The 13,947-nt window shown below is 36.9% G+C and overlaps 1 protein-coding gene across 2 annotated transcripts in view; it reads right to left on the bottom strand.

The window, feature by feature from the left end:
• The window catches only part of LOC148948119 (uncharacterized), a 119,341-nt gene that overhangs the window by 39,509 nt on the left and 65,885 nt on the right, over nucleotides 1-13,947 (bottom strand). For both annotated transcript variants that reach the window (XM_089095197.1, XM_089095196.1), the window contains exon 4: nucleotides 4,310-4,492. In XM_089095197.1, coding sequence (XP_088951323.1) covers nucleotides 4,310-4,492 — 183 coding nt within the window. The remainder of the gene's footprint in view (nucleotides 1-4,309; nucleotides 4,493-13,947) is intronic.

Here is a 13,947-nt window from a genome sequence, read left to right as displayed (position 1 = left end):
TTAAAGGTAAGAAAATATTAAATTTTTTAGGCTGTTAGGGGAAACGGTTTTACTAAGACTTAAGTAAGAAAAAAATATTGAAATTACAGTGGGCAACTGGGTAATATGCCTCCGTTTCGGTACATACTAAATAGAAAAAAATTAAGTAGTATGTCACCTAGGTATCCTAAAACAGGTTTTTCCTAACTATGACCGGCTTTCCTTGGCTCCAATCAAGTATATATACCCTTACAAATTCCCTAGTTCCCATCATGTATATATACCCTTTACACATTCCCTAGTTCCTATCAGGTATATATACCCTTCACACATTCCCTAGTTCCTATCAATTGTATATACCCTTTACATATTCCCTAGTTCCTATCAGGTATATATACCCTTTACACATTCCCTAGATCTTATCAATTATATATGTACACCCTTTACAAATGCACTAGCTCCTATCAAGCATATATACACATCACACATTCCCTAGCTCCTATCAGGTATATATATAGATAAAATATACAAATTCACTATCTACTACAAGGTATATATACCCTGTACACATACACTAGTTCCTATAAAGCATATATACCCTTTACACATTCCCTAGATCCAATCAAGTATATTTACCCATTACAAATTCTCTAGTTCCTATAAGGTATATATACCCTTTACACATTCCCTAGCTCCTATATGGTATATATATATACCATTTACACATTCACTAGTTCCTATCAAGTATATATAAACTTTAAATATTCCCTAGCTCCAATCAAGCATATATAACCTTCACAAATTCCCTAGTTCCAATCAGTTGTTTTTACCCTTTACAAATTCACTAGATCCTATCAGGTATATATACCCTTTACACATTCCCTAGCTCCTATCAAGTATTTATACCCTTTACACATTCCCTAGTTCCTATCAGGTATATATAAACTTTAGACAGTCCCTAGCTATTATCAAGTATTTATATATACCCTTTACACATTCCCTAGATCCTATCACGTATATATACCCTTTACACATTCCCTAGCTCCTATCAAGTATATATATATACCCTTTACAAATTGCCTAGTTCATATCATGTATATATACACTTTACACATTCCCTAGCTCCTATCAAGTATATATTTATACCCTTTACACATTCCCTAGTTCCTATCAGGTATATATACCCTTTACACATTCCCTAGCTCCTATCAAGTATATATATATATATATATACCCTTTACACATTCCCTAGTTCCTACAAAGTATATATACCCTTTACAAATTCCCTAGTTCCTATCAAGCATATATACCCTTTACACATTCCCTAGCTCCAATCAAGTATATATACCCTTACACATTCCCTAGTTCCCATCAGGTATATATACCCTTTACACATTACCTAGATCCTATCATGTATATATACCCTTTACACATCCCCTTGCTCCTATCAATTTTTTATACCCTTTACACATTCAATAGTTCCTATCAAGTATATATACACTTCACACATTCCCTTGCTCTAATCAAGTATTTATGTACACCCTTTGCACATGCCCTAGTTCCTATAAGGTATATATACACATTACACATTCCCTAGCTCCTATCAAGTATATATATATACCCTTTACACATTCCCTAGTTCCTATAAAGTATATATACCCTTTACAAATTCCCTAGTTCCTATCAGGTATATATACCCTTTACACATTCCCTAGTTCCTATCAGGTATATATACCCATTACACATTCCCTAGTTCCTATCAAGTATATATACCCTTTACACAGTCCCTAGCTCCTATAAGGTATATATATATACCATTTACAAATTCCCAAGTTCCTACAAAGTATATATACCCTTTACACATTCCCAAGCTCCTATAATGCATATATACCCTTTACACAGTCCCTAGCTCCTATCAAGTATATATACCCTTTACACATTCCCTAGTTCCTATCAAGTATATATACCCTTCACACATTCCCTTGCTCCTATCAAGTGTTTATACCCTTTACACATTCCCTAGTTCCTATCAGGCATATATAACAATCACACAGTCACTAGCTCCTATCAAGTATATATATATAACCTTTACACATTCCATAGTTCCTATTAGGTATATACACCCTTTACACAGTCCCGAGCTCCTATCAGGTATATATGTATACCATATGCACATTCCCTAGCTCCAATCAAGTATATATACCCATCACACATTCTCTAGTTCCTATCAGGTATATATATATACCCTTTACAAATTCCCTAGCTCCTATCAGGTATATATACCCTTCACAAATTCCCTAGCTCCAATCAAGTATATATGCCCTTTGTATATAAGAACACTGGACAAAGATCTTCCAGAGAAATATTTGCTACTTTCGCACGGAACCTTAAGAAATTAACTAAAAAAACAAGTTTTTTTTAACTGAAAGTAAGGAGTGACATTAAAACTTATTTTATTGTTTTAAAAAATAAAGTTGTGTGACAAGGTCAAACTTTAGCGTAAAGAGTGAGGCGTTGAGGAGGGACAGCCCCTTTCATATACGGAATAATTTCTGTTCGTTTTGAGTTTTAATGTCGCTCCTTACTTTCAGTTAAAAAAAACTTGTTTTTTTTAGTTAATTTCTGAACGTTTTTTAATTAATGCAGCTTTGACTTTGGCTCACCGTACACGAATAATTAAAACAAAATTCGCATATTAATTTTCCTTTTCTTGGCTAATTGGCTTTCTCAAAAGTTTGTTCTGACGTAACTTACGAATTAACTTACGTAACGAATTTCTATATTCGTATGTTTTTATTACGTAAATTAGGGAGTTCGCTCCCTAGTCAATACATTGCTCTTTACGCTAAAGTCCGAATTTTGTTCGAATCAAAAACCCCTGAATCAAAAAGGCCAGTTAATTAGAATGGATAGCTCTTTGAAAGTACTAAAAAAACTTTCGCGTAAAGAGCGAGGTATTGACTAGGGGGCGAACCCCCTCATACACGAAATAGTTTCTGTTCATTGCAATTTTTAATGTTACTCCTTACTTTCAGTTGAAAAAAACTTTTTTTTTATTTAATTTCTGATCGTTTTTTAAATAATGCTGGGAGATCTGGCGCCCCCTTAATGGAAATGTCCTTTCTCCAAGGAAACATCCGCCACGGATAGATCCTCCCCCGTAACCCCTACTCTGACCCCGACCCCCCACTAGAAAAAACTTTCTCCTAAAAACGCCTGTATACTTCCCAATAACCAATACTATATGTTAACAATGGGCAAAGTTTATAACTTGCAGCCATTTTCCCGGGAACTGTGGGGGATTAAGTCATCCTCAAAGACAAATTAATTAGATTTTCGACTATGCTGAACAAAATGGGTATCTCAAGATTTTGATTGGGTGAATTCGGGAAAAAAATGAGCGTGGGAGGAGGCCAAGTTGCAGTCCAATTTTTTTATCACTTCAAAAGGACACTAGAACTTTTAATTTCCATTCGAATGAGCGCTCTCACGATATTCTAGGACTACTGGATCGATACGATCACCCCTGGAGAAAAAAAAGAAACAAATAAACACGCATCTGTGACCTTTTATCTGGTAAAAAAACAAATTCCATATTTCTTCAGAATGCAGCTTGGAACCTCTACAATAGGGTTTTCTGATACGCTGGATCTGATGCTGTTATTTTCATTAAGGTTGATGACTTTTAGGGGTTATGACTTTTATGACTTTTAGGGGTTAGGGGTTATGATTATGACTTTTAGGGGTTGTTCCTCCTTTTTTCGAAAATCAGCCAATTTTTCTCAGGCACGTAACTTTTTATGGGTAAGATTAAAATTGATGAAACTTATTTATTTGAAATCAGCATAAAAATCTGATTCTTTTGATGTATCTATTGGTATCCAATTTCCGTGTTTTAGAGTTTTTGTTACTATTGAGCCGGGTCGCTCCTTACTTACAGTTCGTTACCACGAACTGTTTGATAACGAAATATTAAGCCTTTTCATTTCCAGCATATAGATTTTGTCATTTTGATATATTAAATAGTGAAGGTCCCAGAAATTTTGTGAAAAGTGTTTATGAACTTTTAGATATTTAGGCAAGCTTAAAAAAGAATAAATATCCGAAAAATACGCACTTTATCATAAAAATGAAAATAGCGCTTTCTAAGCTATCCAACAACTCCATTCGATAGATGGATGCAAGTCCAATTCTTTGGGGGGCATTCAGACTAATTTCAGGGGAACTTCTCCCCTTTCTTTTCCCCTGGGCAATTAATCCCTGCAGTGTTCTTTTAAATAAAACAGTGTTTTGCTAAGTAAAACTAACATTAATCTGAAAACCATCTTACCTTCATATTCAACACTGCCATCCAAATCCTGGTTGGCGATTTCTTCTTTTACATGGTTTACTTGATCGGTTGCTTTCATGAAGTCCTTATACTTCTCTGGAATCTCTACTTTTGGCTCAGCATTCACAAAATATTCTTCCATTTCTTTTATATCTTCACTCAGGAGTTCTTCCAGGGTCATCCCTGAAACAATTTTCTTATATTTACTTTCATTATTTATTACTTAATCAGTGTTATTCACTGAACACCCATCATTGTGGACTTGGATCGATGATGAACTGGCTTAAGATAAGCAAAAAATAACGAGTATCCTCTACTTTAAGCATGAGAAATACGTCTCTCAATGCCTGCTGGGGAATAAGAAACAACGACACCCCTCCACTGTGACTTCGCCAGTGCTGCAGAACAAAGATCTTGCAGTGACGATCTGAAAAGTGTAGCTTCTCTGCCTGCGTATACAATACTTGTGGTAATTTCGTGTTCAAAGATCCTATCCGACACGATAGTATTCCCAAGAAACTTAAATTCTTCACCCCCCCATGCACATTAGTTCAAAATTGGAGAGGGGGCGACAGTTTGCTTACGTTTTTCTATTGCAAGATTTTGTTTCGAGTGTACCAATTGATAGACCAGCTGGCTCCGCTTTGTTTGAGAGCTCAGTTATAGTCTGCTGCTATTCCTCTCTTAAATTAGACAAGGGAGTTGTGTTTTCAGCAAAATAATCGCCACACGGGGTGCAGCGCTTGTTCAATCGGGCTCTACATGTGAAGTGGCACATTCGAATGATATGGTCGATGAGGATGGCAAAGAGCACTGGTTCCAGAATACATCCTTGGTGGACACCAGACTTTACACTGAAAAAGAATCAGTAAAATCCCAATCATCAGTTCATATGGCACATATCTGCTCTTATGCAATGGAACAATCATGCGCGCAATCTTGTCGGTGAATACATAATAAAGCCATAAAGACCTCCGTAGCAAGTCTCTGTGGACTGAATCAGACACCTTCAGGAAGTCCATACAGGCCATTATAATCACGGTCTGCCATTCTTTCAACCGTTCAATGAGCACTCTTAGACTCAAGGTCAATCAGTAAAGGATCTATCAGGTCGAAAGCCATGCTGCTCATATCTTAGTATTGCGAATTATTAGCATTGCATGCATACGACAAGGCATTCTCAGTGTTAAGAAAGAAAGAGTAGAAACCATAAAAACTTAAAAAAGAAAGGAAACTAAATAGAAAATAAAAAATCCAACCAATATGTGAAATAGCTACATCATAGAAAGACAACGAAAGTACATATGTTACAATACAACATGGTATGTAATAACAACATTATTTGTAATTTAGATAAAGCGTGTAATATCAAAGTCTGTGAAAAAATTGATTGGAAAATTATTTGCAGTTTCAAAAACTAGCAAAGTTAAATAAAGTTGTTCAGTTGTTAAATAAAGTTAAATATGTTGTTCAAATGCTGTTTGAACAACAGCAACTCAACAATTATTAACCAAAGTTTTGGAACTGTGGCAACAAAAACATGTTTTGGGTAATAAAACATAATACTAAGCTGCTTGACGCAATTCTACTATGGTAATAAACATAGTTTTGGCAACAAAAACATGTTTTGGGTAACAAAACACAATACTGAACTGCTTGGCGCAATTCAACTATGGTAATAAACTAATTTTTGGCAACAAAAACATGTTTTGGGTAATAAAACACAATACTGAACTGCTTGGCGCAATTCAACTATGGTAATAAACAAAGTTTTGGATAATAATAGACACTTGTAATTTGATTTAAATATTGCATGCCTAGCATATTATATTATTACTACTACTAACAACTCATTTCAGCACTGAGCTACCTGAGGCTAACACAGCTCTTCATCCGTTAAACTTTATCCAGACCCCCAATCAAAGAGAAAAAGAGGGACTACTGTCCTATACTGTAGAGCAATAAGGTATGACCTAATACCATTGGTTTATTTCTGTGACGTCTTTTATAGTAGCAAATGACAAAATAACTTATTTTTGGGGGAAAAGAACTTAAATGTCCTCTTTCCCAACACTCCTAAATTTTTAACCTGACCCCCCCCCCCCCGGGCTGTTTGTGAGAAATCACAGATATTTAAGTATAATAAACTAATACACATAGTTTTTCAATTTACCTGTACGCTCGTCCCCCAACTTAAAATTTGAGGTCCACTTGGTCCTCCAGCACCCCCTGAAATTTCAACACGATCCCTTAAGCCACACTCCCTTTTCCAGTTAAACCTAATAAGTCGTCACCCCACCCCCTCAGAACACCCTGAAAGTCTCAACTTGATCCCTCCAAGCCGTTCCTGAGATATTACCCAAGCAGGACATACATACGGTCTTCTGATATTCCTTGCTAACTGACCATGGATAGATTCTACGTCTCAGAGGGGCTTAGCCTACAGTACAAAAAATTTAGATAGATTGGACACAAATCATTCCCCTTCTACTCCCTCTCTCTAAATTAAAATTTTGAGGTCCACTTGGCCCTATTAACATTCCCTGTGAGTTTTAACTTGATCCCCTATGTCATTCCCAAGATGTTGCATATGCACCATTTTGATAGCCAGGCAACAAATAGTGTCCTTTGATCTATCTTGGTGCTTAGACATGAATAGCTGCCTTAGCTAAATCTTTTAGGTGGATCAGAAAATTTTTTAAGGCCTTCAATTGAAAAGATTTCTGTATCTTTGTTCGTTTTATTTCATTTCATTTTTTTTATTTCATTTCATTTCATTGTCTTGTCTTTTTCCCCATCAGCTATATTTCTCATGAAAGGATTTCTAATTCTTACTGGTTGTTAATAAATCTTGCTTCTCTAATTTTAAAGTTTTCATTCAAAACTTGTCCACCCTCATTTATAATGTCTAATTTGTGAATAATTGTCAATTTGCTCAATCTCAGGCCCTTTTTCGAATATCATTGATTTTTAACCGCAAATATTTTTGCCTAGAACCCTGTCCGTCTATAATTTGGGCTTGTTTGAATAAGATAAAATCCGTCTCCAGTACTTACTGTATCACTTTTTCTGAGTAGCCATGACTTAAGACTGGGAGCCAAGAATATTTGAGTTTTGTATTGCTATAAAGTCCAAAAAAGCTTTAAGAGGGGAAACAGAGGGGGCACTTGCCCCCGGTACAGAAATTTTAGGGGCGCAGAACTTCAAATAAATGATCCAACGGTTATAATCGTTTGGTATTTTTGAAATTTTAGTTTTCTTAAAATAAAGCAGAGGGTGCAGTTAATAAACGAAAATTATTTATTAATTTAAAAAATAATTAAATTAAAATAATTAACAATAATTTAAAAATTTAAATAATAAATTGAAAAATAATTAAAAATAAGTTATTAACCAATTAATAAATTAAAAATAATTTTTTTTTTAATGCAAATTTTGTTAAAACTTGGCTGAAAATTTTGTGGGAGACAAGGAGGTGAGGGTGCTAATTAAGATCTTTGCCGGCGCGCAAGAGAGGCCAGAACTATCACTGAATTACATAGCTTAAAGTTATGTTATTTTACACGGATGGAGAATTTCATAACTTTCATTTAGCAAAGCTAACCCAAAGCGTATTTCAACAATAGTAAAAACGGAACACGCACAAGCTGTCCTGGCTGGTAGATTACAGAGCGGATAGAGAAAATGGCTCTGCCTATTTTTTGACGTTAGAAATTGATACAACCTTATTTATTTCAAAAATTTTGATCCTCTCCAATCTGCCTTCGAAAAAAAAACAGTCCCATTTTCGAAGGAGGGCTATGTTCGTAAACTAAAAAATGTTTAGCACGTTAGTACCCACTTGGCTCAGGATCTTAAGGTTTTAAGTTTCAATCTGTCACGAAAAAAAAAATTGTCGACCCTTCTGTGGGCCAAATTTTCAGTAAAACCAATAATTTTTTGTCGACGAATTGAGATCCTTTTGGCCCAAGAAACTCCAAATTTCATCAAAAGTCTAGTTTCGGAAAAAATTGGCCCAAGGACTTAAGGTTTTAACTTTCAATCTATCCCGAAAAAAATTGTCGGCCGTTTTGAGGGTTCAGTTTTCAGTAAAACCAATAATTTCTTTTTGTGGGCGAATTGAGATCCCTTTGGCCCAAGGAATTCCTTAGTTTCTAACCAATTAAAAATTAGCTTTGTACCCAATCTATGGAATATATTAGACTCCCCCCCTTGACCTGGGTATTCAGGGGGCATTAATTTCAATCAGTCCGAAAACAATTTGGGCCGCATTTCAGTGCTTTTTCAGGAGACCCATTTTTTCAATATTTTCTCGTTCATTGGGGTCATTTCTGCCCAAAGATCTAAGTATTTAAGTTTTGAGCTGATTAAAAAAAATTTAGCCCCTTTTCAAGCTTAATTTTTAAGGGTGAGTGGGCTATACCGCCAAACTAAAAAAAATTATCTGAGGCTATTATGGCAACAAGTTTAAGACTGATCAGGGACAACGAGGTTTCCGCCAATTTTCGGTCCTCCTAATCAACCTCCCCCCAAAAACAATCTGCGGTCAACTCCCTCCACTTCCCAGAAAACGTATGATCTTCTTGGCCAAGAAAATGATCCCTGGAATTTGTGAACCAATCACACACCAGAGATAAAATGCCCCCTCTTATTTTCACAATTGAAACTAAGCGTAAGCAACTATCAATTTTCATAATTCGCAACCCCTAGCACAGGGAATTCGGGGGTCCCGTATTCCTCACGTCATTTTTATTGGACCCTTTGACTATTCTGAACAAAATAGCTATCACAAAATTTCGATCAGATGTCTCGGGAGTTTAAGGAGGCCGCGAAGCAAAAACGATAAGTCGAGTAAGTTTCAACACTTAATAAATATAAAATGACTGGAATTTTCAACTATCAGTCATATGAGTAATCTCTCAAGTTTTTACGCTACTACTTCATACCTTCACCATCGTTATGAATAGTAGCAAGGCATGCTTGACACCCAATGTGTTTTTTTATGTGTTTTTTTAATAATAACCCATTGGAAATCTGTATTTTTTATTTGAAAAAAAAAACGATGGTTTATTACACAGCCATAGCAACACTGCCCTGCAATGTACGTGACCATCATCAACAATTGCTCCAAGGCACGCCTGACAGGGGGCACATTTTTTTTTTAAATATTCTTGGACAGACCTATTGGACATCTGTATTTATTATTTGAAAAAAAATTATGGCTTATTACACGTAAATGGCAACACTGTCTTCCAATATACATTACCCTCGTCAAAAATGGCTATATTGACTTCTGTCAATTTTTTATTAGTAATCTGAACCTGTGCTCGGTAATGGTAACAGAAGGAAATTTGAAACCCTATTTTTGGTATTAGAATCATGAAATGGAGAAGAAATGTTTATATGAAGTTTGCAAAATTTCCAGTAATTTTTTCATAAAAGGAAACATAAATCTCTTTTTTTCCATCCTAATAAATCGTATACGAAGAAGTAAAACGAATCTATCCTAGCTCGAAAAGTAAACTTCCCAGAAATCATGCAACGTTGGACTCGTATAAAACAGGGAATTACCTCTTAGAATCATAATTAGCAAATTAAATATCTCTTTCAATTTTTCAAGAAAATGTTTCTGGGACAGTCAATCTCCATATTTTCCAAATTTGGGTTTCACTGTATTTGTTACATGAAATTTTTGAATTTCATCGAATTTCAGAAATGCAGTGTAAATAAAAACTTGGACCCTGAAGGCCAGCTGTTGTAAAACGAGTCCAGGTGTGATTCAGATAATTGTGCGGGGGGGGGGTCTAAAATACTGTAATAGCACATCTACAAATCGGTTTTGTCAAATCTTAATCAAGCTGGATAGGAAACAAAACTCTTGAATTGTATTGTGATATGGTGTTGACCAGAACAATCCAACCCCTGCCGGGGAGGAGAGGGCAATCAGGGATCGAAATCTGACTCGACTATGTTGCAGTTTGAAAGACAGGACTATTTTTTCGAAATCTTTACTGGACTATTTCTTATTGGTAAATTTACCACAGGAGATCGTCGGATATCAGCAAAACTTGGTGGAAAGTTGTGTCCTATTTGCAATTTCTAGGTGGGCATTTAGAATCTGATTCCTGCTGAGGGATTGGATCCCTGAATTCTTGTGACTATAGCTTCTAGAAAAAAGGTTCGCTCAATCTCAAACAGGGATTAAGGAACGTAATAGTAAGTATCCTTGTCAGCCTTTTGGGTGTCCAGGCTCAATCTACCCTTTGCGGGGAAGAAGAAGGGCCCCTAAATTCAGGTCATCAAGGACATGCTGATGACTTGTTCTCAGAAAAAATGGCCGTTAGAGACTGTTAAAGTTAGAATCTTAGTCATTTCCTTTGGGGATCTGAACCCGAGGCAACCTTTGCTTGCGAGGGAAAGGGAAAGGATCTCTGGGTTCCTGCCATCAAGACAATTAGCAGAATGGATTATGGACTCAAAACGGAAAGTACGTGTCCTAGTTTTGATCTTTGGAGAGGCCATGCCTATTCTGACGTCAATGGGCGGGGGGTTCCTTTTTAACTTATTTGGGGATAAAAAAAAAACTTTTTAAAAGTGTTTTTCTGAATATTCTTATTGTAAATAGAGGATGATCAGATGTCGGTAATTTTGCATTCTAAAATAAAGAAATTAAGAAATAAAAAGTAAATTAAATGCAACTTTGGCATTCAGAGATTATTTATATTCATTGTGCATTGTGCTTCTCATTTTTTGCTATACGTTTTGCATATAACTTTCATACACAGTTATTACTATCAAAATTTATTTATTTTACCTGATGGAGAAAAAGCTTAAAATACTAAGGACATCAAAATAAAAACTTTTTTACCCTTTGGACCCATCTTACGTCTATTCTTACCTGAAAACCCCAATTTTTTAAGATTTTCTTTGGATCTTTCTATAATATAAAGTTTTTAGGGCAGTATCCCATTTTATTGAGCTATCATAGGCAGCCTAAGTAAAGAATATGGCGCTAAAGTATATAGTAAAGTATATATAGCGCAGCCTAAGTAAAGAACGATGTGGGCACAATATGTTTTTTTTTTCTTCGGCCAGGCACTTTGTATCGAAGGAGTTATCGTAGAAACTTCAAAAGGAGCTCATTCGACTGGAAATTGGAGTGGCTAGGGCCCTTTTTAATAGTCGAAAGTGATTGGAGGGCAACTAGCCCCCCCCCCCCCCCCCACGCCCATCATTCCCCCATACACATCCAATCATAATTTTGAGATAGCCATTTTTCCCTTTAGAGCTGGGCACTTCATACTGAAGGGGTCATCGTAGAAACTTCAAAAAGGGCTCATTCGACTGGAAATTGGAGTGGCTCGGGCCCTTTTTAATAGTCGAAAGTGATTGGAGGGCAACTAGCCCCCTCCAAGGCCCATCATTCCCCCAAACACATCCAATCAAAATTTTGAGATAGCCATTTTGTTCAGCGTAGTTGATTTCCAGATAGAAAATATGTTATTGAGGAGAACACTCCCCCACAACCCTCAGGGCAAGGGTTTTAAATTATGCCCTGAGGGCACAAAAGAACGATGTTGGCACACTGTACTATATTTTTTTTCCTTTAGAGTAGGGCACTTCATATGGAAGGGGTCGTCGTAGAAACTTAAAAAGGGGCTCATTCGATTGAAAATTGAGCATTCGAGTGCCCTTTTTAATAGTCGAAAGTGATTGGAGGGCAAATAGCCCCCCCCCTCTCCCCACGCCCATCTTTCCCCCAAACACATCCAATCATAATTTTGAGATAGCCATTTTGTTCAGCGTAGTTGATTTCTAGATAGAAAATATGTTTTTGAGGAGGACGCTCCCCCACAACCCTTAGGGCAAAGATTCTAAGTTATGCCCTGGGGCCATATAAGGTTTTTATAGAAGGCGTTGTCGAAGAAACTTCAAAACAGGCTCATTCGATTGGAAATTCGAAGGGCTAGTGCCCTTTTTAATAGTAGAAAGTGATTGGAGGGCAACTAGCCCTCCCCCACGCCCATCATTTCCCCAAACACATCCAATCAAAATTTTGATCCAACCATTTTGTTCAACGTAGTTGATTTCAAGATAGAAATTATGTTTTTGAGGAGGACACTCCCCCACAACCCTCAGGGCAAGGGTTGTAGGTTATGCCCTGGTGGCATATATGGTTTTTATAGAAAGTTTTATCGTAGAAACTTCAAAAAGGGCTCATTCGATTGGAAATTCGATTGGAACTTCATATTGAAGGGGTCATCGTAGAAACTTCAAAAGGGGCTCATTCGATTGGAAATTGAGAGTTCTAGTGCCCTTTTTAATAGTCGAAAGTGATTGGAGGGCAACTAGCCCCCCCAGACCCATCATTCCCCCAGACACATCCTATCAAAATTTTGATACAGCCATTTTGTTCAGCGTAGTTGATTTCCAGATAGAAAATATGTTATTGAGGAGGACACTACCCCACAACCCTCGGGGCAAGGGTTTTAAATTATGCCCTGAGGGCACATAAGAACCATGTTGGCAAAATGTACTATGTATTATTTTTTTCCTTTAGAGTAGGGCACTTCATATGGAAGGGGTCGTCGTAGAAACTTAAAAAGGGGCTCATTCGATTGGAAATTGAGCATTCGATTGCCCTTTTTAATAGTCGAAAGTGATTGGAGGGCAAATAGCCCCCCTCTCCCCATGCCCATCTTTCCCCCAAACACATCCAATCATAATTTTGAGATAGCCATTTTGTTCAGCGTAGTTGATTTCTAGATAGAAAATATGTTTTTGAGGAGGACACTCCCCCACAACCCTCAGGGCAAGGATTTTAAGTTATGCCCTGGGGCCATATAAGGTTTTTATAGAAGGCGTTGTTGTAGAAACTTCAAAACAGGCTCATTCGACTGGAAAATCGAAGGGCAAGTACCCTATTTAATAGTCGATAGTGATTGGACGGAAACTAGCCCCACCCACGACCATTATTCCCCCAAGCGCATCCAATCTAAATTTTGAGCTAGCCATTTTTTTCAGCGTAGTTGATTTCCATATAGAAAATATCTTTTTGAGGAGGACACTCCCCCAAAACCCTCAGGGAAAGGGTTTTAAGTTATGCCCTGGGGGAATACAAGGTTTTTATAGAAGGCGCTGTCGTAGAAACTTCAAAAAAAGCTCATTCGATTGGAAATTCAAAGGGTGAGTGCCCTTTTGAATCGTCGAAAGTGATTGGAGGGCATCTAGCCCCCCCCCCCCACGCCCATCCTTACACCTAACACCTCCAATCAAAATTTTTAAATAGTCATTTGTTTCAGCGTAGTTTATTTCCATACATAAAATGTTTTTTTGAGGAAGACATTCCCCCACAACCCTCAGTGCAAGGTTTTTAATCTATGCCCTGGGGGCATATAAGGTTTTTTATAGAAGGCGTTTTCGTAGAAACTTCAAAAAAGGCTCATTCGATTGGAAATTCAAAGGGCTAGTGCCCTTTTTACTAGTCGAAAGTGATTGGAGGGCAACTAGCCCCCCCCACGCCCATCATTCCACCAAACATATCCAATCAAAATTTTGAGATAGGTATTTTGTTCAGCGTAGTTGATTTACAGATAGAAAATATGTTTTTAGGAGGACAATCCCCCACAACCCTCAGG

This window comes from Artemia sp. Qi Xiang Cuo, chromosome 10 (assembly GCF_049724085.1).
Source record: "Artemia sp. Qi Xiang Cuo chromosome 10, ASM4972408v1, whole genome shotgun sequence".
Lineage (NCBI taxonomy): Eukaryota > Metazoa > Arthropoda > Branchiopoda > Anostraca > Artemiidae > Artemia > Artemia sp. Qi Xiang Cuo.
This window is presented reverse-complemented; position numbering and strand designations above follow the sequence as displayed.